The sequence below is a fragment of the Rhynchophorus ferrugineus genome, unplaced genomic scaffold, assembly GCF_030347505.1.
Source record: "Rhynchophorus ferrugineus isolate W39M unplaced genomic scaffold, kcgeb_rfMv2 rfM10, whole genome shotgun sequence".
Lineage (NCBI taxonomy): Eukaryota > Metazoa > Arthropoda > Insecta > Coleoptera > Curculionidae > Rhynchophorus > Rhynchophorus ferrugineus.
Genome location: NW_027472589.1, coordinates 14,599,206 through 14,622,299, shown reverse-complemented (window position 1 = coordinate 14,622,299; position 23,094 = coordinate 14,599,206). Strand labels below are relative to the sequence as shown.

Below are 23,094 nucleotides of genomic sequence, written 5' to 3'. Positions count from 1 at the left end.
AGATAAGCTTCACCTGACGTTGAGGATTGTGTTTCCATCTCATTTAGTTTCTGGTTCTCTCTATTAATCATTTTTATTTAATGAATAGTTTAATTCACGTTTTTACAAAAATTTCAGTACCGGTATTTGTTTCAGAACCGTTATAACGCCGCATTTGTGGTACAGATGATGCACCTCCGACCCTTAACAGCCCCCAAAATTTTACCTTTGTTACTTTATTGCAGTGACCATCGTTTTAAACACATTTTCACTAAACATTTAACGCGCAGTTTTAACACTGTTATTGTCGTCACGGTTTTTACTTATTTTTTAAAATCGCATTTGTGGCACAGGTAGTACACTTTCAAATTTATTACACTGACCGTCGCTCCAAACACGTCTTTACTCTACGAAGGTCGAACGACAACGATATTTCGTAATGATTAAGAAATTGAAGATTAGTAACACATCTTAACTTTGGTGACAGAAAATTTTGTTCGCTAAAATAATTATGAGTAACTGCTATAATACATACCTTGAAAGTTGGCATAAAATTTTCCCGAACTGCATTTGTTGCCCCAAATGAAGTCATTTGAAAGCAATTGTTATATTGTTGAATATGTGTCAAAAAGTGTATAGAATCTGTTCCTATTCCTGAAACCAATGAGTACAATGGTTCTGGTGGTGGATCCAATTGTATCAATTTCACTTTATCATTTGCGCAACACAATCCATTGGCTTCGTTTTTGTATTTTAATGCCTTACAGTGTGAGCAAACCAAGTTCATAGAACCAATAACAACACATTGGTAGTTACTGTAGTCAATTGACACATCGTAACTGAAAGCAGCTGGATTCAAACTTGCGCGATTATTAGTTGAATGTCGCGCTCGCGCTTCACGCGTTTGTGATATCCGAATTCTTTCACGTTCATTTCCGTCGTCACGTTCTTGTGCAGTACGATTAGATCGGTAATTAGCTTGGTTTATAGCATTTCTGGTTCTTCTACCTAAATTGCTTCGTCTTATAGGAGGCATATCAAATATAAATTATTTTTTCACTAATCACGAACTAAACAAACACTAACTAACTAAACACTCTGCACAAAACACGATATACGAATTTGTTTCGTGTATCACTTGACAATTCATCTGTCATCTGTCAAAAGTCATCTGTAACAGACAACTTTTTTTTTTAAATTTGATATGACTTGAACTCAAATCCTTTTAAGCCGTACGAATTGTTTTATTTATTTAAAATTTGAATTAAATTTTAAACAAATAAAAAATTTTAAATAAATAAAACAATTCGTACGGATTAAAAGGATTTGAGTTCAAGTCATATCAAATTTAAAAAAAAAAAGTTGTCTGTTACAGATGACTTTTGACAGATGACAGATGAATTGTCAACTGATACACGAAACAAATTCAAACAAAAAGGGCTATTTTTAGGGTTTTTCCAGCAATAATTCTAATTTTTCTCGCCGTAAAAACCATCCCTGAACTTCAACGAACATTTTAAAAAAAGATTTGGCCAAATTGGTCCAGGCGTTGTTGAGTTATGCGCTTAGGAACATATTTTGCGATTCATTTTTATATATAAGATAAAACCTAATTAAATGTTATTCCAACGTTTACCTTTTTCCATCAACTTTTGTTGTCTTAACACTATTTTTATTATCATCTTGCCATGAGTGACCATTGGGTATATTGGTCCCATTCTGAAATATCCAAGTCTCATCTAAATACACAAATTGGAATAATAAGTCTTCCTTGATTTTACTAAATGCTTTTAAAAATTGTATTCTTTTAAAAGCAATGTAAAAGCAAGTTCCATTAAACCCATTCGATATTTTTCAGACTAACAGTTTCCTTTGAAATAATTATATTAGATAATGTTTATATTAAAAAAAAAACTACTCACCGTTTTTATACATTTCATATATTTGATCTCTGATGGAGCTAACATTAAGCTGATCTTCATTCATCCGTAGCTTCGTATAAGAAGGGTTTCTTCTCGGAGAATCCGAGATTATATTTTTCATAATATAATGTACAGTAAAAATGCTTACCTGTCTATCGAATTTTACTAGCAAGAGGAGGCCCCCCCATTATCTCGTTCCTGTTCGAAGTAACTGATTAGAAACGCAATCTGTTCTGCCTGGCCTTTTAGTTTTACAACCGGACGACTTTTGCAGGCTGTTTCGGTTACATGTTCGAATATATCAGACAGTATTGTATCTCTTTTAACTGGAATAAAATGAGAAGAAAAATATTTTCTGATTCTAAAACGAATTTACAAATTGCGGCACTTTTGCACGCTGTTTCGGTTACATGTTCGAACATATCAGGCAGTATTGTATCTCCTTTAAGTAGAATAAAATGAGAAGAAAAATATTTTCTGATTCTAAAACGAATTTACAAATTGCGGCAGGCAATACATTAAAAATATTGATGACGTGAGTTTACTGTTATTTTGAATAGACTATATTTTTATATTTTTAATTTCCTGTTTCATCTAGCGTTTATTACTTCACAGTTATCCGTAACTAGAAATCAATATTTAATAGTAATAATCTAATTTAAAATTGTTCTATTACAGGGTGGTTTGTTTCGACCGACAAAGGCCTAACATTCCAAACCGATGGCAATCGTGCGAAGCTCTCCACGTCATGTGCAAACTGATGAAGGAGTGCTGGTACCATAACGCTACCGCGCGATTGACGGCCCTGAGGATAAAAAAGACCCTGTCGAACTTCAAGGCATCTGAAGAGCTGCGAATGTAAACGCCTGGCTTGGTAACTTATACGGTTCAAACTTTACACTACCCTTTTACCGTTATTAATTTTTTTTTGACCAGTGATCTTCAGGAGTATTAGTAAGTGTCGTAATTCGAAAGGGAAATTTAATCGTCCACCGCAATTCGTGTTATTGTTCGGGAACGAACAGTATTATTGTTAAATCGGTGGCGAATAAGTTACAGAGTGCCTGCGCTTGGAATGAATGGAATTGATGTTGAAACTCCCTTGACAACCCCACCGTTCGACTTAGCAAGTACTATTTCCAAATCCCATTCCATAGTATATATATATGTATTATTAATCAATCTTCCGCAATCCAGTTTCGTAAAGAAACCTAACCTCGTTACCAATAGTTAAAAATTGTTGCATTGTAAATTGTTCGGCTGAAGTCGTAATGCCGATTTCCCAGCCGGCCAATGAACTTTGCTGATCCGGAAATGCCAAAATACAAAGCAATAGTGTCAATTCCACCAAGAATTCCTAAATAGAAAAAAGACCACAGATATTTTTTTATTACTATTCTTTTAAATATAACAAATCATATAGAAAATTGGATTTTTAACGTTAAATAAAGTAAGCCAGTGAACTGTTGGTGATATCCTTTTATTCTTCAGATCGCTCTAATGATCTTAATTACATGGATTACATTTTTGAAGCTTTCCAAAGAAGTACAGAAACGATATCTTCTCGATGAATACCAGCTCAACTTACAAATTAATTTCGATACCGTTTTATATTTTCAAAAAGATGTAATTAATAATTGAGGGTTCTCGAGGTCGCCAAATTTGCGTCAAGAGAAAGTGATCAGAGCAAAGAATGTTCCCACCTGCCTTAATCTGCTTCAGCAGTCTTGCCATTCTTTAGTGATTCTGTTACTGTCTTTAATTTATTGATTGTTGATACAGGAAATGAGGTCATCGGGATGTCAATTAATTGCTATTGATTTTTACCGTTGGCCATACTTCTGCTGAATGTACAACAACATTAGAGGTATATCAGAGGACTTTACAAAGGTACCGTCTAAATAATTAAATTGTACCTTTATGTGCAACCAATCCACATATGTGTGGCTAGTTTGTTCAATATGAGATTTTCAAATAGTTGAGATAATTGAAAATATTCACGGCTTACTTTATCATATATTTATATACAATATTTTTTTGTTTGTAATATACATTTTCCATAGTATATTTTATATTATAAATGTACATTTTTATCTTAATTTTATTATTTACCACAAACTGCACGTATCCTTTTTACACCTATTCGATAATTTATTTTTCCACAATGAATAGATGTCGGAGGGATAAATTTAAAGAAAGAAAATGGATCCACTAGTCATTTTAAAAACTTCGATGGTTTGTAACCCTTACAAATCTCAGGGTTTTTCATCCACAATATTATATTTTATAAATGACAATGATTTAGTGTACTGTATGAGGAAACATCTCGAAATACGTTGTAGATTATGGATGACCGACCCTGTACATTATTGCCCCGATTTTTATGTAATATCTCGCTATTTTTGTGTGTGACTGTTCAGCGTGTGAATGTTGTTATGTAGTTCCTAAACTAAAAGAGATGAAATATATTATAAGGCGTTTCAGATGTATGGTAGAGAGTATTCCTGCGACGAAATTGAAATCACAATTCACCCAATACTTGAATCGCGTCTCTTTCAAGTTTCCAGGGTACTTGAAATTGAGTAGCTTGATTAAAAATATTTTGAAGTAGGCGTTCGAAAAAATAATGGTGCTGTTTAGGATTTTAGGCTAGAGTAAAAAAGGATTTAAAAAAACTTTTACTGTTGGATATTGACTGCAGGTCGATTTTCCTTTGTTATACCTGGAACCTTGATAGGACGCCTCAGTTTCACCGTTTGTACAAAATATTCATACATTTTATACCTAAAAGATGAAATCTTATGTAGATTATAAAGTTAATATTAGCATAGCGCTATATATATAATATGTATAATTCCTTTTGCTTTATTATACAAATGAAACATTGTAGGATGGTTCAAATTGATGCTTATTGGAGGATTCTTAAAATAATTTCAGGTACTAGCTGAGTATTCTTCCCTAGTACAAATATTAATTATCGTTATTAATATAGTCCCGTATCAATTTGAACTATTCTACAAAATTACATGTTTAGCCAATTTTTTAAAAAATAAAAGGCAAAAAAATATCTAGAACGTTAGAGAACTAAATTTCCGTTCTTTGAATTGAAACCACATACAAAATAAGACTGAATAAAATTGGTTTTAAGTTTTTTTTAGATTGCAGAACGTTTTTAACTTTAGAATAAAAGCATGTAGGTATGCGATACCCCCTAAAAAAAAGGAAAATATAGGTTTTAAGATACATGTTATTCGTGGGTGGCGTTGTTTGTGCCTGTCATCTATTTTTTTTATTGTTATTGAAAACTTTGTATTTTAGAAGAGGTGTGTTTGTGTGGGTTCTTTATGAAGTGAACGATGAACCGATATTTTGGGGAGTATCATACTGAATCAATTGCACGAGCACAACGATAAAGACGTAAAACAAGCTCTTTGGCCTAATATTTCATTTAATAGAACTGGGAGGTGCAAACAATCATCATCTGTTATTAAGAAAAAAAATGTCACTGTATCGTTGAATTTTATTGTTCTACCTGTCATTTTTGTAAGAAAAATGTAAATATTTATGTAGATCGCCGTTATTTGAAGGAATAGGAGACTATTTTTGAATAAAATCACAATAGCGTTGTTCTCAAATGGTACAAATTCATGTCAAGATTTTATACAGAGTGGTGCAACTTTTGCCAAAAAAAAAAAGCATAACCAAAATCCATATTTCTTTTGTTTTCCACTCATTTCAGGGCTTACTTTGTTTGTTTAGAAATTATAAATGGCTTTTAATTAATCATAAAATCGAGCGTTAATATCGCAAAATCGATCCTTTGCAGAAACATTCAATTTGAACGGGATATGGGTTTTGGCGGAGATAATTATTGAGATTACAGTGTATGTCTGTCTGTAGAAACCCCCAACCAGAAAACTGTCAGGGCAAATGCTGTAATTCTTTCTTAATAAAAAACTGAAAAGTAATACAACTTTCCTCAGGATAAACCTAGATGTACACACAAAATGCAATAGATTTAACTGTAGTTTAGTTCAGGACAAACTGCTTATCCTCCGGTTAGACTAACCGGCGGATAAGCATCTTCCGGGCTATAAAGTTAGAAATGTAAAAAAATAAGAGTATGGATCGAAAGCTTTATTTAATACTAATAATTATTATCAATATTGATGATTGTTACGAAAATTGTAGTATGTAGGAGTTATTGTCTTTGTTTAAAGTATGTGAGGTAAGGTCCGAAATCCGTATTCTGAAGCATTGAACTTTGGATACGGGGTGAAGGTACCGACACTTTTTTAAGAGAGCAAGGGTACATTCTACATAAAAGTTATGTTTATCTTTTTGTTTAAATTTCTGTACAGTTTATTTACTTAGGGCTTAGGAATATATAATATTATGTATAACAAATGTAAACATATTTGCAAATATATTAATATGTAAAACAACATTGTTAAGCATGACATTACAGTTTATTTATCATTCTTACCTGCCGGCTGGAACTTAATTTCGATTAAGCTCATTTAGATCGGATTGTACGATCTTTACAGGACAACTGTTCGTATACGAGGTGTGTTTATAAACTAAGAGGATTTTTGAAATTTCATATGGACTTTTTTTGTTTGATCCGTAAATTTCCAGCCTTCTTGGTTCCTGTCGAGGGAACGACACCTTTCAGTACGTCTTTCAGCGGTTTTTCATTAAATTTTGTTATACACTAAAATATAAATAAAGGAGTAAAACAATAAGAGTTATGTTGAAAATGTCGAAAAAGTTATGACAGATAAATTAGTAAATTTATGTTTATGAAATTCTAACATTTATTTCCAAAAATTCCGTTTTCATTGTATCTGCATTGTTATTGTCATTGTTATGACGATGTTTTGGGTCTCTCGGACAGATTGTTGGTCAGTGTTTGATCACATTTGATTGCCAATGTCTGGCCTCTAGCTGATTTGGAAAAGGAAAAACCCCTTATTATTGGTTAATGGTTCGAAAAAAAGTTAATAGGCAGATACAGTATGCTTTAGAATAAGCGTGACATACATGCCACCTTAAATAGAGTAAACCAAAAGGTTAGCATCTATTCGCGACAAATTTCATTCACGTTAATATTCACATTCCATTTACGTCATAGTTTAGTTCACGCCAAGTTATTAATCAAATAAAATCGATCCGTATTAGGGATGCAGAAAAACCAGGTGCAGATATATCGATATTTTTTCAGAATAAATTAAATATAATTTTAAAAAAATTAAATTACTTAATTTTAAAGGTTGATCAAATATATATTTTTAGGCTAATATTTCACTATTTTTATTTTATCCTGAAAATATCGATATTTTTTTCGGTGCCTAACACCTCTAGGCAAAATCCCTAATCCGCATGACCGAAGATAGTTCGGGTACTTCATTTAACTGCAAGAAAAATAATTATAATATACGTAGCTAAGATACAGTTTACTATTATTTCAAGAAAAATAGTAAAAACCGAAGGAACTAATTTATATCAGTTTCGTGAATCACCGTTATTGGTGGTCCTTCAAAATTAATATAACTGACAGGCAGGATACGCAGGTTATGATGTATTTATTGACTCTATAGTAGCAGCGTTCCGAATATTATTTTATGAATTACACTAAGGAATTCAACAAGATATGTGAAAGGTTTTAGAAAACAAAAAAACTAAGGAACTAAACCGTTCACTCTGAATTGCAAGCTTCTGTCAAAATTCCAGTAGTTGATTTACGTGTTCACACACAAGTTAATCACAGCAACTTCAGTCCGCCTTTGTTTGCAATACACCTTGAACTGTGATACGTGTACCAGGAATCCCCTAACTAGGTGTTTTTCAAAGTTTGAATGCTTCTTGCTTAGAATAGTTTATGGTTAGGATTAGTAGAGCACCTTTAATTCACCTTTTGTGACCCCACAGCGTCAGCTGAGATACTATCGCCCGAACTCCACTTACCTACACCAAGAAACGCTTCACGTAACTGCGCAACGATTGCCAAACCAACAACATGTCTTCTTTTCCTGGTAATTAATTTGAGTCCAATTATATTAAGTCTCGGGGACTGTTGTACAATCGAAATTCCTCGCTACAAAGTCAGGAAGAAAACCGACTGGAAGAGATATCAGGAAATTATCCTGTAGTCCGGATCAATTCCGAAGATTTATGGCTCTGATCAACTCGAGCGTGCTCTGTCGAAGCTAACTCGAGACATCCGATCTGCCTATCAGAATTCATCATTCGAACTTCCATCTCATTCAAACTCTCAAAGTGACCCAGTTCCTGAAAACATCAAGTCGTTGATCCGACTGAAGACAAAAGGGAGGCCAATAGAGTAAAACGGGAAGTGAAGGATACTATCAAAACCTGGCGATCTTAGAAATGAAACTCATTTCTAGCGGAACAAAGGCTGGATAACCCTTCATCTTTCTGGCGACTCTCTAAAAGCCTCGTGGGGAAGGCGCAAAACGTCATCCCCCTGAAGTCAGCGGAGAGAGGAACTTTCGCAGTCATCGACCACGAAAAGGTCGAGCTCCTCGCTAAAACCTATGAGGCCCAGATGGAACGCCTCCCTCCTGCTACAAATATAAACGCTGCTGAGAACGAGGAAATCATTGGGAAGGCCAACTCCGTTCATTCTCAAGTGCCTCCGAGTCATCTTTTAAACCATCTAGTTACTCCTAAAATACTCACGCAAATGATCAGCAAGATTCGGAACAAGAAGGCCCCGGGTTTCGATAATATTTCGATAGCGCAACTCAAAAATCTTCCCTACAAGCAGCTAAAAAATGTTGCTGAAACGACGAAATCATCAGGAAGACCATCTCCGTTCACTCTCAAGTGTCTAGACCACCTAGCTACTCCTAAAATGATCAGCAAGATTAGGGGAAAGAAATTCCCGGGTTTCGATAAGTTATCACCAAAAAGGAGCTAAGTCACCACCTTCTAACTATAGAAATGAATCAGCCTGTTAAGTTCCATCTCCAAGTTTTCTGAAAGAGCAATTCTCTATGGTCTTAACGATTTTAAGGCAAACAATATCATTCCAGATGAGCAATTCTGGTTCCGCGCCAAACACTCAGCCGTTCATCAGGCCCATCGGCTGCCTACAAGACTTGGAGTAGTCCTCTTCGACCCAACCAAAGCCTTTGACAAGTTTAATGGCGAAATGCGGTCGGTTAGGTCTACCCGATGACCTAACTGCTCTTATCAAGTAATTTCTGTCAGAACGATCGCACCAGGTGAAAATTAAAGATATTCTCTATCAAGAGTAGTATCCAAGGCAGACTCCAGAAACATCTCGATGATACGGTCCAGTGACTACATTTTTGGAGATTGCAAGTCAACCCACAAAAAACTCAGGCCATCTTCTTCCACAAGATACATTTGGCATCGAACATTTCGCGTCTTAAAATCGAGCCGTAATGCAGGTAACTATTACTGGCACACAGAATATAAGTCTAAAAAGATCTAGGAGAGAGATCGAACTTTTAGACAGATATACGCAGGAAGACTACGACAGATATTTTGTAATAATTTCAGAGAGTGATCTATTGAAAGGTCTATCTCCGTTTATTATACACAGAAAATTATTATCTGTAGTGGGAGAGTTGAAGTCTGTGAAAAAGTTAAGAAATGGAACTATACTCGTAATGGTAGCTAATTCCGGGCAATCAGAGAAAGTTAAAAAGCTGCATAATATGAACTGAACTTCTGTAAAGGCATGATATTAAGTAAGGACTTGTCTGTGTGTACGGATGAAGAAATTTTGGGAGTAACATCGGTCAAGCGGCTTGTTTCGAGAAAGAATGGAGACAACGATGTCGAAAGAACATGGAGTCTTTCCTCATGTCCCCTTGATTTCTTGACTGACTATGGGTATCTGAACGTCTCGATGTAGGTAATCAGTCCTATAATATTTGGGTGCACCCACAATACCTCTCAGAACTTTGTTCTGAAAATTTTGTATTTTATTTATGTTACTCTTTGCAAAACATCCCTATAATTGAACACGGTATGTCCATATAGGTTTCAGTATTTGCTTATATAATAGCAATTTATTATGTACTGATAATTGTGATGTTCTTCCGATTAGCCAGTACATTTTCCTATATTTCAATTCCAGTTCTTTTCTTTTATTATTTATATGTTCCTTCCAGCGAAGTTTTGCATTAAGATTCATCCCGAGATATTTAGCGTTGTTGCTATATGGAATGATAGTTTTATTTAATGTTATTAGTGCTTGTACGGTCGGTTTATAGGGGAAACGCACATACACAGATTTACTTTAATTAATTTTTATTTTCCAAGCTTGTGTCCAATTATTTATATTGTCACTTGCCTGTTGTAATTTTCGTGAGGCTTCTTCACTATTGTCTCCGACAGCTATAATCGCAGTATCATCGGCAAATGTAGCCATCATAATATTTTTCATTTGTGATATATCACAAGTTTAGAGTAGATAAAGCATTGGTCCCAGTATACTTCCGTATGGTACACCTGCTTTAGCTTCTTTTATTGTAGAGTAAGCTTGTTCTTGTTTGACTCTAAACATTCTTGTTGTAATATACGATTTTAATAGTTCGGTGTATTGTTTTGGTAACATTTTCTGTAGTTTATAAACAAGGCTAACATGCCAAACCTTATCGAAGGCTTGTGCCACATCTACGAATATAGCTGAGCAAACTTTTTTACTTGCGTAGGTTTTTTTCAATAACATCTGTTATTCTGTGGACCTGGTCAATTGTTGAGTGTTTGTTAATAAACCCAAACTGGTGTGTTGGTATTAGATTTTTTCTCTCTATGATAAAATCATAATGGGAGACCTCAATGCACACGCACCTGAGTGGGGATCGCCATTTTACAATCAAAGAGGCCGATCGATGATGGAGGAAATTGATAACAATAATTTACACATAATGAATGATGAGTCACCCACATTTGTATCGACCTCATCAGGCATTTTATCATGTTTGGATCTGGGATTATGCTCTCCATCACTGGTAGGGTTGGCAAAATGGACAACCATTGCTGATCTGTATGATACCGATCACTTACCTACATTGATTGAATGAATTTATAGACTCAATTAGAACATTTGGAATTTGCAATCCACTTAAAATAACAATCCCTGCTGCAGCCAACATAACCACGGCAAAACCACCATGGCAGCATTCCAAAATATCTATAGACCTATCCTTTTTTATAACATCTTTATTAGATACGCTTAGTACAATCTTAATTTACAATTAATTTATTACTACTTTTCCTATGTACTAGGATTAATTCACAAGCAAGACGAGTGTGATAAAATACATCAATATGTATTCCTCAATTATAAAATTATAATAACTTATAGCTATGGTTTACACTACAGGTATACACTTTATATAAGTTCGTATGGTTTGGTTCGCTTCAATTTCCTGACATCCTGCGCGCTGTCCAGCAGTTGTATTGCTTCCACGTTAGTATGATTTAGTAATCTTCTTTCGTGTTTCACGGCGAAATCTTGGATAACTTCGCAAATCTATTTGATTTCCAGGTCATCGAACCTGGCGGCCGTGAAGAAAGCAGTGTCGTCAGCGTAAAACGCGACGTCAGTGTGCTCTTTTCTCAGCAGATCTGAAATAAAGAGGTTAAATAAGGCTCGGGCCAGCGGGGAACCTTGAGGTACGCTGGCATCGATTTGTTTACGACTGGAAAGTGATGCCCTGATCTTGACCTGGAAAGATCTGTCCGAGAGATAGGACTTGATGAGAGCGGTTAGGTCTTCTGGGAGGCCTAGCCGCACGCACTTTGCGAACAATCCGTCGTGCCAAACCTTGTCGAAGGCTTTGGTTAGGTCCAGAAGGACCGCTGCAAGCTTTTTATGTTGGTCGAGAGCGTGAGGGATGTGTGCGGCCAGACGGGTAGCCTGATGGACGAATGAGAGTTGAGCATGAAAGCCGAATTGTTCATCAGGAATGAGGTTGTTTTCCTTTGTGAAAGAGTTGAGAGCGTAGAGCATTACCCTCGGCAAGCTTCGAAATGGCACTGAGAAGGTTGATAGGCCTGTAATCAGATGGAGATGATTTTGCTCCTTTCTTGGGTATAACCGCTATATGTGCGTGTTTCCAAGACGCTGGGAAATGTTGCAGCCTCATGATGGAGTTAATAATATTTGCCAGTTCTGCGAGCTGCTTATGCGGGAGCTTTTTTAATTGGGTAATCGATATTCCCTCGAAACCTGGAGATTTTCTGGTTTGAAGTTTGCCGATCATAGTCTGTAGAGACTTTGGAGACACGAAATGGTTGAGAAGAAAGGTTGGGGTTACTGGTCTTTTGATGGAGTTGGATTCGTTGATGACTGTGTCATTGTCTTTAGCTTTAGTGTTCTCTGCAGGTGGGAGGCATTTCATTTGAACTTCGTAGGTCTCTGCAAAGAGCTCGACTTTTTCTTAGTCAGTGACTGCGAAATTTCCTGTAACCGCTGACTTCAGGGAGGTGAGATTGTGCGGTTTCCCCACGAGGCATTTGGAGACAAGCCAGAAGAAAGGGGGGCCACCCAGTCTTTGATCCGCGAGAAATGAGTTCCATTTCATTGCTCGCCAAGTCGAGACGGCCGCCCTCACCCCCTTACATGCTCTGTTCGCCTCCCTTTTGTCTGCAGCATCAAGGGTGAATCGAGCTAATCTGCATAAACCGTTTTTGATGCGAATTTCACGTTTAAGAGAGGCGGGACGGTTGTTTTTCCACGGCTGGGGTTGTGATGAAATTTTGACTGTGGCAGATTCGTGAGCAGACTGAATATCGCGAGTTAGCTTGAGTACGGCTTCCTCGAGCTGTTCTGGTGTGTTAATTTTCGGAATTGGATCGGATTTCAGGAGAAGAGATTGGTAATTTTTCTAGTCGGTCTTTTTCCTGAATCTTGTTAGTGGTACTTGAGTGGTGGCGCAGTTTCCGAGTTTGAGAAGGACCGGAAGATGATCAGAGTCTGGTTCATCAAGGACTCGAACTTCGGAAAGGCGATTTACGTCTTGAAGAATTAAGAAATCAAGGACTCTTGCTGCGCCTTGAAAAACTGTACTAGGGTGATGGGTGGGTTCACCTGGCAGGGCAAGATTGTAGCCCAGATCTGCACTTAGAGCTACGACGGCGTTACCTGCGGGATTCGCTCTGGAACCCCCAGGTGGGGTGGTGGGCGTTGAAATCGCCACCTATTATTTTTGGAAATTTTCCTTCGACGAGTGATCGGTATTCGGTATAGTTGAATGCAGAAGATTTCCTGTACAGGGATGTAATCACAAAGGGACGTTCTTGGATATCGATTTTAATGGAGCTTGTTTCGAAGTTGTTTACTGATAACGATGGAAGGAGCTCGTTTTTGACTCCTTTTCTGACGAGAATGGCGGTATCCACCGCCTCGACCCGGAGTTCTATCGTTTCTGTAGACAAAAAAGTGTTCGAAAGAGAGACAACGCGAAGGTTTCAGGATCGATTGTTGAACGGTGATTTCGAAAACCAAATTGGAATAATATAAATATATGTATATATATATATATATATATATATATATATATATATCATGATGATTGCTTTTCGTGGGTGCCTTTTTAGGATTGAGGTTATCAATCTCAGTGGCAACTTCAAATAGAGAAATTAGACTTAGATCTACATCAGGTTGATAAACAGGAGATGTATCTATGGTAGATTCCATATCATTAGGTTGAAATATGTTAGCTAAGTATTATCCGAACAATTCAGCTTTTTCATCGTTGCGTCGAACTCGATCATTTTTAATTGGCGTTACTCGAATAATTGGTCTTTTAAATCTTCGGGTTGCTTTCCATAGCGAATAATCTTTGTCTGCTTCTGGTATTAATTCACTTACATATTTTTGAAAGCAATTTTGGTCATATTCTTTGATCTTTTGATTCGTCTGATGACTAATTTTATTAAAAGTAGTTTTGTCCGCAGCATTTCTGGTTCTGTGCCATACTCTTCTAGCTTTTCGCCTTTCTTTTATCATTTCTCTAATTTCGAGGGGGTAATATTCTGAATTCTCTCCTGGTATTGGGGTAGCATCTATTGCAGCTGACCGAATTTGTTCAATTATATTTTTATTTTGTTGCTCAAGATCATCTATACTTTTAAACTGATTTGTTCCTGCAGTATTAATCTGAATTTGTCCCAGTCAGTATATTTGTTAGTAAGATTAGGCTTTTTTGCTTTTCTGAGGAATGTCGCGCCCAGTGTATAGACCTATCCATGAAGGTACTTAATAAAATATATGTTAACCACTCCATGGCAAAACAACTTTTCGCCCAAACACCCTCCGTATTATTACCAGCATTTTCTCCGCGGAGCTATTGACCATTTATAAGGCCCTATATACTTTGGATATATTACAAATGGGCGGGCCAATACTTCTAATATTAGATTCAATAAGCTCTTTGGAGAGCCCGATTTCACTGAGAACAGAGAGCTACATACAAAACTGGAGAGTAGGGGAGTACAAATTAATTATTTATGGGTCCCCTCTTATAGGGGAATATCCGGAAACGAAGGAGCTGACTATCTGGCGAGCAGAAAATAGAATTCAACTAAAATAAATGAACTAGTTAGCAAGAAAGACGCCAAAACACACATAGGGACTCCACATAGAGGACTGGATCAACTAAATTGGGATTCCCTTATGGAAAACAACAAACTGTGGGAGATCAAAATGGTCTTTCATCAATCTCTTAACATTAATAATTTCAGCAGGTTCCAACTTAGCACCCATGCCCGATTACGAATAGGCCACAGCAGACTGACCCATGAGCACTTTTAAAAGGAGATCCCCCACTGTGTGATCGGTGTCAGGTAGAGCGTTAAAAACATCCTTCTGGATTATACAGAGCTAAAATTACTTAGACAGCAACTCAGGTTTCCTGGGTCATTGGAGCAACTACTCCAGCCCAAATACTTGGACACGCTTATCAACTTTTTGACGGCCGCGGGATTGTTACAGGTGATATGACACCCTCAGTGTAATCAGCATCTATGTTCCTTTGCCACTTATTATATTAATTTAAATGTCTTTATTAATTATCACATTGTAACCCGGCCCTAAATAGCCGAAAAGGCTGATGGGGTTTTCAGATTTAAATAAATAAATAATAAATATACGGCTCCAATGTCTATCTCAAATACGTCTCATCTAGACAGGTGGAACGTCTTCAAGTTTTTCAGAACAAAATTCTCAGGAGAATAATCAATGGCCCATGGTTTATCAGGATTGGCCAAATTCATAGAGAAACAGATGTGCTCCAAGTTCACGATTATATACTCGAGCTCTACTAGATATATTCGTCTCGGGTAATAGATGTATAACCGAGCTGGCCGATATTTTAGGCCAATAACTCATCTGGGTCTTCGTGACCTTACTCTATCGAAACCGACACTACCCCACCGTGCTCTTACTCCAATTGTCTCGCCTTTTCCCGTCGAGCTGGATGCTGTGATAACGACACCGTGTCCTTGCCTGGCCCTCGTGCCTCTTAACGGTGTTACCGGTTAAAATTAATATAGAAGTAAACGCCAAAAGATATTGTTTGACTACATTCCTGGATATATCTCAGGCTTTTGATAAAATATGGCACACAGGGTTGCAGATTAAATTAGATAGATTAGAAAGTCATCCCTCATAGACATTTTCAGTTATTGAAATTTTATCTCCCATAAGCATTTCACTATAAAACAAGACGATGAACTCACTGAACTACATGAATCTCATGAATATAGAGTTCCGCAAAGCAGCTTACTGGGCCCGGTAAAATTTAAAAAAATCCATTCCCTTTAATCACAAATAAAAACCTTTATAACAATAAATCAAACAGTGTAAATTAAATAGGTACATTTATATATATTTCTCTACTTTAACAACTATATATTTAATAAAATATACTTTATGTTACAGTTTAAAGCAGTTTAATATGGGAACATAAATGCCTACCATACATTTTCCTATCTGAAATTATAATAAAAACCTACTACAGTAAAATGTGTGTAACATATGTGCATAAATAGATTACAAAGTTTGTAAGTTTGCATTTATATTTGGTGATATTCCAATTGGTTGCAATTCATTCAAGAGTTCATAGAACTGATACATGGAATATGTGATACTACCCATTATTATCAACACTTGCATAAACTTTTGGTTGGTTAAATATATTATAAATATCATGATAATTCTTTCTCAAAAAATGTTAGAGTTAAAAACTGTATTAGTCACCTATATCTGTTTGACGCTTTACTATGTAAATCTAAAAATAAAAACATACATTACCAGTAAACCTATGATAAAATGTAATTATATTAACTATAAAAATTACTATTAAACACTAACCTTTCTGTTACTTAGACAAATGACATAAGCATGATCATCATATGTGATAGTTAGGCGTTTGAAACCTTGATTAAACACATTTTCACCCAGTCTATTAACAAATAATATTATTAGAAATCCCTCATTCAATAAATAATTACATACCGATCATTAGACAAACTTATTAGTTTTTGGAAGATACCAGCGGATTTCTCATCATTGTCCAAGTCACCACCACTGTTCAAAATAGCCCCGTCAGCATTTAAAACGAGATAGCCTGTTTGGCCTGTAGGACAATCCATCACATAATCTGTTAACGATACAACAGAATTAATGTTAATCGTTTATATTTACTTCCAACTTACCTGAAAGTTTTCCAACTACGTTAATCACGAAAATATTTAATTCTACTGATAACAAAATAATTACAATGAAAATAGATACAAACAAACACAAAATGCAGAAAAACGCTCTAAACTTTGTAGGGAATCCTACAGTTGTTTCTAATTGACATAAATCAGCTGACAGCAGATGATTTGACGGTAGGGATGTTTGATTTTCAATTTAGGGATGTGTCTACCTGCGGTGCATATTTCAACCAAATATATATTAAAATTAAACTATACTCTAATGTTAATGACATTAATTATTGAAAATAGTACTAATGACACTTTATTTAAAACTATATAAAAGAACATAAATTTTCTCATAAGCTTAATTAATTTTGAATATAAATAACAATTAAGCATAACTATTCATTTTTAATTATTATCTTATTATTATACAAGCTTAAAGCCTTCAATAACAATTTTTCACCATCGTCATAAATTTGATTTTGATTGCTCGATCTCGCTCTAACCACGGGAGTGGACCTAATTCGATCTATGAATACCATTATCCCAGAAACCAATAGCATCATTAAACCCGCTGCTCCTATAAATACCTATTTTAAACTTAATAAATATCGCTATAATAGTAACTTACCCAACGAAAGTAATTGCAGAAGATAACTTGGCATCACAGAGTTATGAGTGGTGACCATACCACAATAATAGGGATGTGAATATAGAGGGTATATTATTTCTTTATGCATCTTCATTGAATTTAAATTGAACATTAAACATGTATTACCCATATACATAATTTTTTATAACTAAAATAAACTGTATATAATTTTAAAATTAGTTTACGCACCGTTTACTTCTTTTGTTAAATATAATAAGGGATTCTTTTATTGTACATATTCTTGCATGAAGCACATTATTAATACTAAACGGCATCATGAAATTAAAAACGAATTAAACAATTTATAAAGGATTCGCATTGTGACTACTAATAAATTGTTTAGAAATAGTATAATTTTTCTTAGACATAAAAAACATTTTTGAAAATTGATATATCAGTTGCATACCCACGCTTGTCACATACTGTCTTGTTTTAAAACAGTATGTTTTTCAACGGTTGTTCGATAGTTTTTCGGCATTTTTAAATAGTTCTATTTTAAATTATAGAAAAAAAAACTTTCCTTTCATTCTTATTCATTTTCCTGTTAAAGTTTGGCCGTATTTTATTTTAAATATTCAAGTAAGTAATTTATATTCAGTAATTTATGGCTTTTTTTTTATCAATGAATATTGTAGGTTTTATTTCGTAGATATTTTCATATTTTGGATTAATCATGAGGAAAAAAATTCCTAGACAAAAAAGAAAACCAGATGAACCAGTAGTTGTTATAATTAATAATATGAAGACTACGTGTAACAGAAAAACATTAATGAAAATGCAAAAGTTGCAGTCTACCGTAAAATTGTGTATACCGAAACTATGCTTCGCCAGATTAGTGCGGGAAATATTCCAGAATTTTAATGCAGATTATAGAATTCAGGCCCTAGCCTTAGAAGCGTTACAGGAAGCAGCTGAATGGTATATAGTGAACCTATTGACTGATGCAAATCGTTGTTGTGCTCATGCAGGCCGAGTAACATTGCAGCCAAGGGACATTCACTTAGTTCTGGATATTAGAGGCCCTGTAGATACGGGAAATTCTTAATCAAGTATATATTCAATATTTCTAAGTTTTTTAAATTTTGTTAATGACTATATTATGATAAAAATGTTGGTTTTGTTGACGTATGTTAGTATCTCAAAACAAACTTTTATCACAACTTGTTGCCAAAAATGATTGAATTTTAATTATATGTCTTATAATAAGTTTTAGATGTAGACATTAATTAAGAATTAACTTTAAAGTTTACTAACATTACTTGTTAATTTTAGCATGTAGTTTTTTATTCTTTGTTTCAAACAAATGTGTTCTATTATTTCAAATAAACAACACTTTTTCATGATACAAGATTGGACCAATCCAGCTAGTATAAGAATTACAAGTACAGCATCAGCCAGTACATTGTATCAGCTGGTAGTACTATTCATCTTATCATAAATAAATAAGTTTGATATATATATTGTTTTAACTTTTTAACAAAAAACACAATAACAATTATAACATTTATTTCAATACCAATTTACCTAAGCCAATTATGTAAAATATGGGATTGTATTATGGAATTTACAATGTAGGTTTGACTTGGAGAAGTGAAAGTCTTAAGATCGAACCTAAAAGCTTTTTCATTCGTAAAAATGCTCAATGCGTTTGATATAGTTAAATATCGTAATATCGACAGGTTTATGACATTGATATCAGTTGCTTTGTCGGTTGAGCCTCTGTATAGCTAGACGGGCACTACGTCTTAGGGGTATGAATGCTTCTTTGTGTTCGTCCATGTCCGAGTCGTGGAAAGAGATCGACGGTTTGTACACCCAGCGACCAACAAGACCATCCCACTGAAAATAAATATTAATATTACTAAAACGTTTAATAACAATGGTCTGCCAATATGATTTTTTTTTGTATTTCGGAGTATACTCATGCATAGTAGGTGAAAATATGTATCACATTTCAGTGCTTTACTAAAACGTTATTTTACTTACAGATTATAATCAAACACTTACCATAACAAAAATAAGAACGAAAAAGTTAATAAAAAACCAAGCGATAAAATTGTCAATCTGATGACAACTTTTTTAAAATTATTAATTGGTGTTTCACCATTAATTCCGATAAATCTAACTTTCACCATTTTCAATTCGAGCCTTTTGCCATGTTGATCTGGTATAGATTTTTAGGGAGGAAATCTAAGACCGAGAACAGCATAAAACACTTCACAAGTTTGCATTTCAAAAAAAAAATATCTAAGCAAACCATGTGCATTTCTTTGTTGTATTCAACTTCAATTCTATTCAAATGAATTGACAATTGCGTCCCTCATCAGTGCCTGCTTCGTTTGTGAGTATACAAAGTGTGTATTCGATTTTCCAATCCATTGCTGATTCGGGAAAGCTTTGTGTTGACGAATTGAAAATCTTTTTGATATTACTATACTCTACTTATAACTGTCAAGTGTTAATTTTCTTTTCTTTCTTTTTGTTTGATGGAGTGCCATTAGGAAGTAAGACGGGTTTTTAAACGCAAAACCTTTTAAAATTAGCGTAACATTTTACCATTACTATTGCTAAGACTTTATCCAACTATATAGCGACTCAGGACGCTATTTCCAAGGAACTTGGATGGAACGTTGAGTGTTTTGCATTTAAATATAATGATGGATGCCCTTGATACAAATAACTAGAGAACAAAAGTTATTAAGACCTATCTATTAAATATTAGGACTATTCTCAAAATATACCAGTGATGAAAACTATAGTATGTATTCTTCAGTTATATTTATACTTCAGGTAAATGGTTTAAAATTAGTATGCTTAAAAAACATTTCCATAAGAGAATTATTGAAATAATTTTCCAATTATTAGATTAAGGATTTTCTAACCCATCTCAAGATATAAAACTTAGTATTAGTGATATAGTTTGCATATTTATGGGTACAATATTCAAAATATTGCACTTTTCCGAAGAGCTTTTAATAATCGATGTTAAAACATAGGTAATAGAGATGGGAGTAGAATTTTATTAGAACGATCGTGAAACAATTGCAGAAGATGATCAAAATAATAATGAAGATTCTGATCAAGGACTACAAAATGCCGATGGAGATTGAAGATGATAATCACTCCCTTTGTTAGGTGGCAATGTAACTGCATGAATGCCTAGCCTACTTGTCTCGATACTCCATCATTTAGTTAGGCGCGCTAATGTGTAATGAAGAATCTCAAGCATAACTAAAATATCAACGAGGAACGAGGCGGGGGTGTTCTTTTGACCCGGTTATAAAAAAGATTATAATAAAAGATATATAATTACATGATCAACATGTGTACACAGTCTTCGTATAAGGCCGTCATTTTGGAATGAGCGATTTAATAAAAAATAACTACCGCGAGAAAATTTCTTTGAGAAAACAAACATGTGTATACCTTATAAACATTCAGTTACTAATACTTACAGATGAACTTAAAATTTCATTTCTTGTAGGATGCCATGAAACATCTCGTACACAAGATGTATGCAGCTTCAATTGTTTCACCACTTTTCCCGTTAAGGCATCGTAAACTGAAATTGCACTATTAAGAGACAAAATCTTCACCTATCAATAATAAACACTCACTGACTACGCGTCCGTTACCGCATCCTGTATAAATATATCTCTGACCTGTGGTCTCAGCCGGTGAAAATCGCGCTCGGACCAATGTTTTGGCTACTACGTGTCCTTTGTATGTCATAATCGATGTATCACCTTCTAATTTATTATCCTGATACACTAAGCACATAACAAAAGAATTATTAATTGGTAATCGTCTGTTACCTAGCCCGTACATTCTTTTGGAACCCCTTGCCATCTGTAGTCCCACGGTTGATTTCTCACAGCGCGTAGCGACTGCACCGCCGCTTCCTCGTTAGAGAAAACACGTACGTCCCACAATTTGATCGACTGATCCTTGCTGTTGCTTATCAAATGTCTGCCGTCGCCTCTGGAATCAATATACGTGATTCCATCCATATGCCCTAAATAGATATTTGTGCAATAACAGCTTTTGAAAACATATAAAACAAACCAACCTGCTAAAAGGCCCACTGGTTTTGCATGTTTATCATCCAAGGTTCTTCTATCCCAAACTTTCACCAAACCATCATCACCGCCACTATAAATTATATGCGACGAATTGTCAGCAAAAAGGACTCTGTTTACATCATAGTCATGAGCGGGTATCTAAAAATTATTAAAACCTATATCTAGTTGGCACGCAAACAGCAAAACAACACCAAACAATATTTCTTGATGCACCATTACCTTTAAAGTCCTATTTTGCACTTCTAAATTATATACATACAATGAACCATCATTTGCTCCACAAACTAGTTCATTGCCATCAGAAGAATAAACAACAGAAAATACACAAAACCTCCTGCATATATTTAAAATGGTTAACGGTTCTTGGTGATCTGAACTTCCATGTACTGGACACATGTGCACTGTTATTCAAAAATTAAGTCAACTAATAAGTTATTACAGGTTCAAAACAAACTTACAACTTGATGACCAAGTGGAATATACAAAGTTCTGCCCATCAGGACTAAAAGCCACATCTATTATACTCCACCCCACATCTCTGGCCTTTATACTCTTATACATTTCATAAGATGAATTGCTTGAATTATATAATTTGATACTTCTATCTATAAAAATATTTTGTCTAAAAATGTAACGATACCATTACAACATGAACTAAGTGAATAGGTTACCTTGGGAGGCAGTGAGAAATGTGTTACCATCATCTGAAAATATACCACAAAACATTTTTCCAGAACTGTTTTTTAATGTATCTACAATATCATTGGGCAAATATTGGCTACTTATTTTACACTTGGATGCTTTACTAAAGTTCTCTTCTTTATATAATCCAGACTGAAAAATTAAATACATATCATACATACACTAAACTTTATAAAATTATTACTTCTCTATTTCTTAACAAGGCAGTGACATTGTTTGTATTTTTAAATCGTCTCTTGGGTGGCAATAAACCACAGGCTTGTTTTGTAAGAATAGAAAATTCACTCTTCTAAAATAGGTTGCATTTAGTAAACAAATCTATAACAAACACGTCACTTACATCTATTATTGAAGTATCTGGTATATATTTAATTTTGGGTAACCTTCTGTTGTTACAAAATTCATCATTTCCCAGAATTATTTGTCCACTAAAATTATTTATCATTAAAATACATTTTCCTCAAAAACATACTATTATATAATTCACTCAATCAAAAAGCTGCAATCTTAATAAAAATTGATTTTCTACTATTTAAAACAACCATAAATCATTCTCTATACTCATCAATCTTTATACAAAATAATTGCAATAGCAATAAATGATCAGTGTACCTGCTAATAAGGTTGTGAAGCATATCCACAAATGATTGTTCATTTGAATCTAAATCTGATTCAATTGAATCTGAATCTTCTGAAGTATCCTCTATTCTGGATACAGAATCATCATCTTCATCTATCATCATAATCATCCTTCTAGAGTTACGAGCACCCATAAACTGTTTAAGAAAGGAGCGTTACCCTTCGGGTTATACAACTACGAGTAAGAATCACCAATACGTAAGAAACAACAAAGCACTTTTTAGTGCAAATATTATATGATTATATACAATAATAATATGAATCTGCGGAACATTTCACAAAAATCAACAGCTGTTGTTTTTATTTTGCACACCACTCACACTGAAAACGTCATTTTTTCAAAATATTTATGCCTTATAGCGCAATCTATACATAGATAGGTATATCAAAAGTTGTCTATTTTTAC

At 34.7% G+C, this 23,094-nt stretch overlaps 4 protein-coding genes across 14 annotated transcripts in view; 2 read left to right on the top strand and 2 right to left on the bottom strand.

Moving 5' to 3' along the window:
* Positions 1 to 6,346, top strand: part of babo (TGF-beta receptor type-1 babo) — a 33,801-nt gene extending 27,455 nt beyond the window's left edge. For 8 of the 10 annotated variants that reach the window (XM_076416613.1, XM_076416610.1, XM_076416615.1 and 5 more), the window contains one exon: positions 2,580 to 6,346. In XM_076416613.1, the coding sequence (XP_076272728.1) occupies positions 2,580 to 2,763 (184 nt within the window). In that variant the 3' untranslated portion in view covers positions 2,764 to 6,346. The remainder of the gene's footprint in view (positions 1 to 2,579) is intronic. The other 2 variants (XM_076416616.1, XM_076416611.1) reach the window with 1 other exon arrangement.
* A 9,429-nt stretch (positions 6,347 to 15,775) lies between these two features.
* On the bottom strand, positions 15,776 to 16,786 carry Lamtor4 (Late endosomal/lysosomal adaptor, MAPK and MTOR activator 4). Its single transcript, XM_076416691.1, has 4 exons — positions 16,626 to 16,786; positions 16,426 to 16,570; positions 16,282 to 16,372; positions 15,776 to 16,198 (listed from the first exon to the last, which is right to left on the bottom strand). Exons 2-4 carry the CDS (start codon positions 16,560 to 16,562, stop codon positions 16,160 to 16,162), a joined length of 267 nt encoding a protein of 88 aa, XP_076272806.1. The 5' UTR covers positions 16,563 to 16,570; positions 16,626 to 16,786; the 3' UTR covers positions 15,776 to 16,159.
* Positions 16,787 to 17,708: 922 nt separating this feature from the next.
* LOC143204159 (histone H3.3C) lies at positions 17,709 to 18,461 on the top strand. Of its 2 annotated transcripts, none has more exons than XM_076416636.1 (2): positions 17,709 to 17,844; positions 17,915 to 18,461. In XM_076416636.1, exon 2 carries the CDS (start codon positions 17,939 to 17,941, stop codon positions 18,308 to 18,310), a length of 372 nt encoding a protein of 123 aa, XP_076272751.1. In that variant the 5' UTR covers positions 17,709 to 17,844; positions 17,915 to 17,938; the 3' UTR covers positions 18,311 to 18,461. The 2 variants fall into 2 exon arrangements, with proteins under 2 accessions (XP_076272751.1, XP_076272750.1); XM_076416635.1 differs by having other exon boundaries at positions 17,901 to 18,461.
* Positions 18,462 to 18,754: 293 nt separating this feature from the next.
* On the bottom strand, positions 18,755 to 23,008 carry LOC143204142 (DDB1- and CUL4-associated factor 11). The gene is made up of 12 exons (XM_076416609.1): positions 22,881 to 23,008; positions 22,662 to 22,825; positions 22,390 to 22,477; positions 22,234 to 22,338; positions 22,019 to 22,181; positions 21,806 to 21,952; positions 21,567 to 21,748; positions 21,335 to 21,485; positions 21,092 to 21,280; positions 20,883 to 21,035; positions 20,721 to 20,827; positions 18,755 to 19,104 (listed from the first exon to the last, which is right to left on the bottom strand). The coding sequence occupies exons 2-12, from the start codon at positions 22,820 to 22,822 to the stop codon at positions 18,961 to 18,963; spliced, it is 1,590 nt and encodes a 529-aa protein (XP_076272724.1). The 5' UTR covers positions 22,823 to 22,825; positions 22,881 to 23,008; the 3' UTR covers positions 18,755 to 18,960.
* Positions 23,009 to 23,094: the final 86 nt, after the last annotated feature.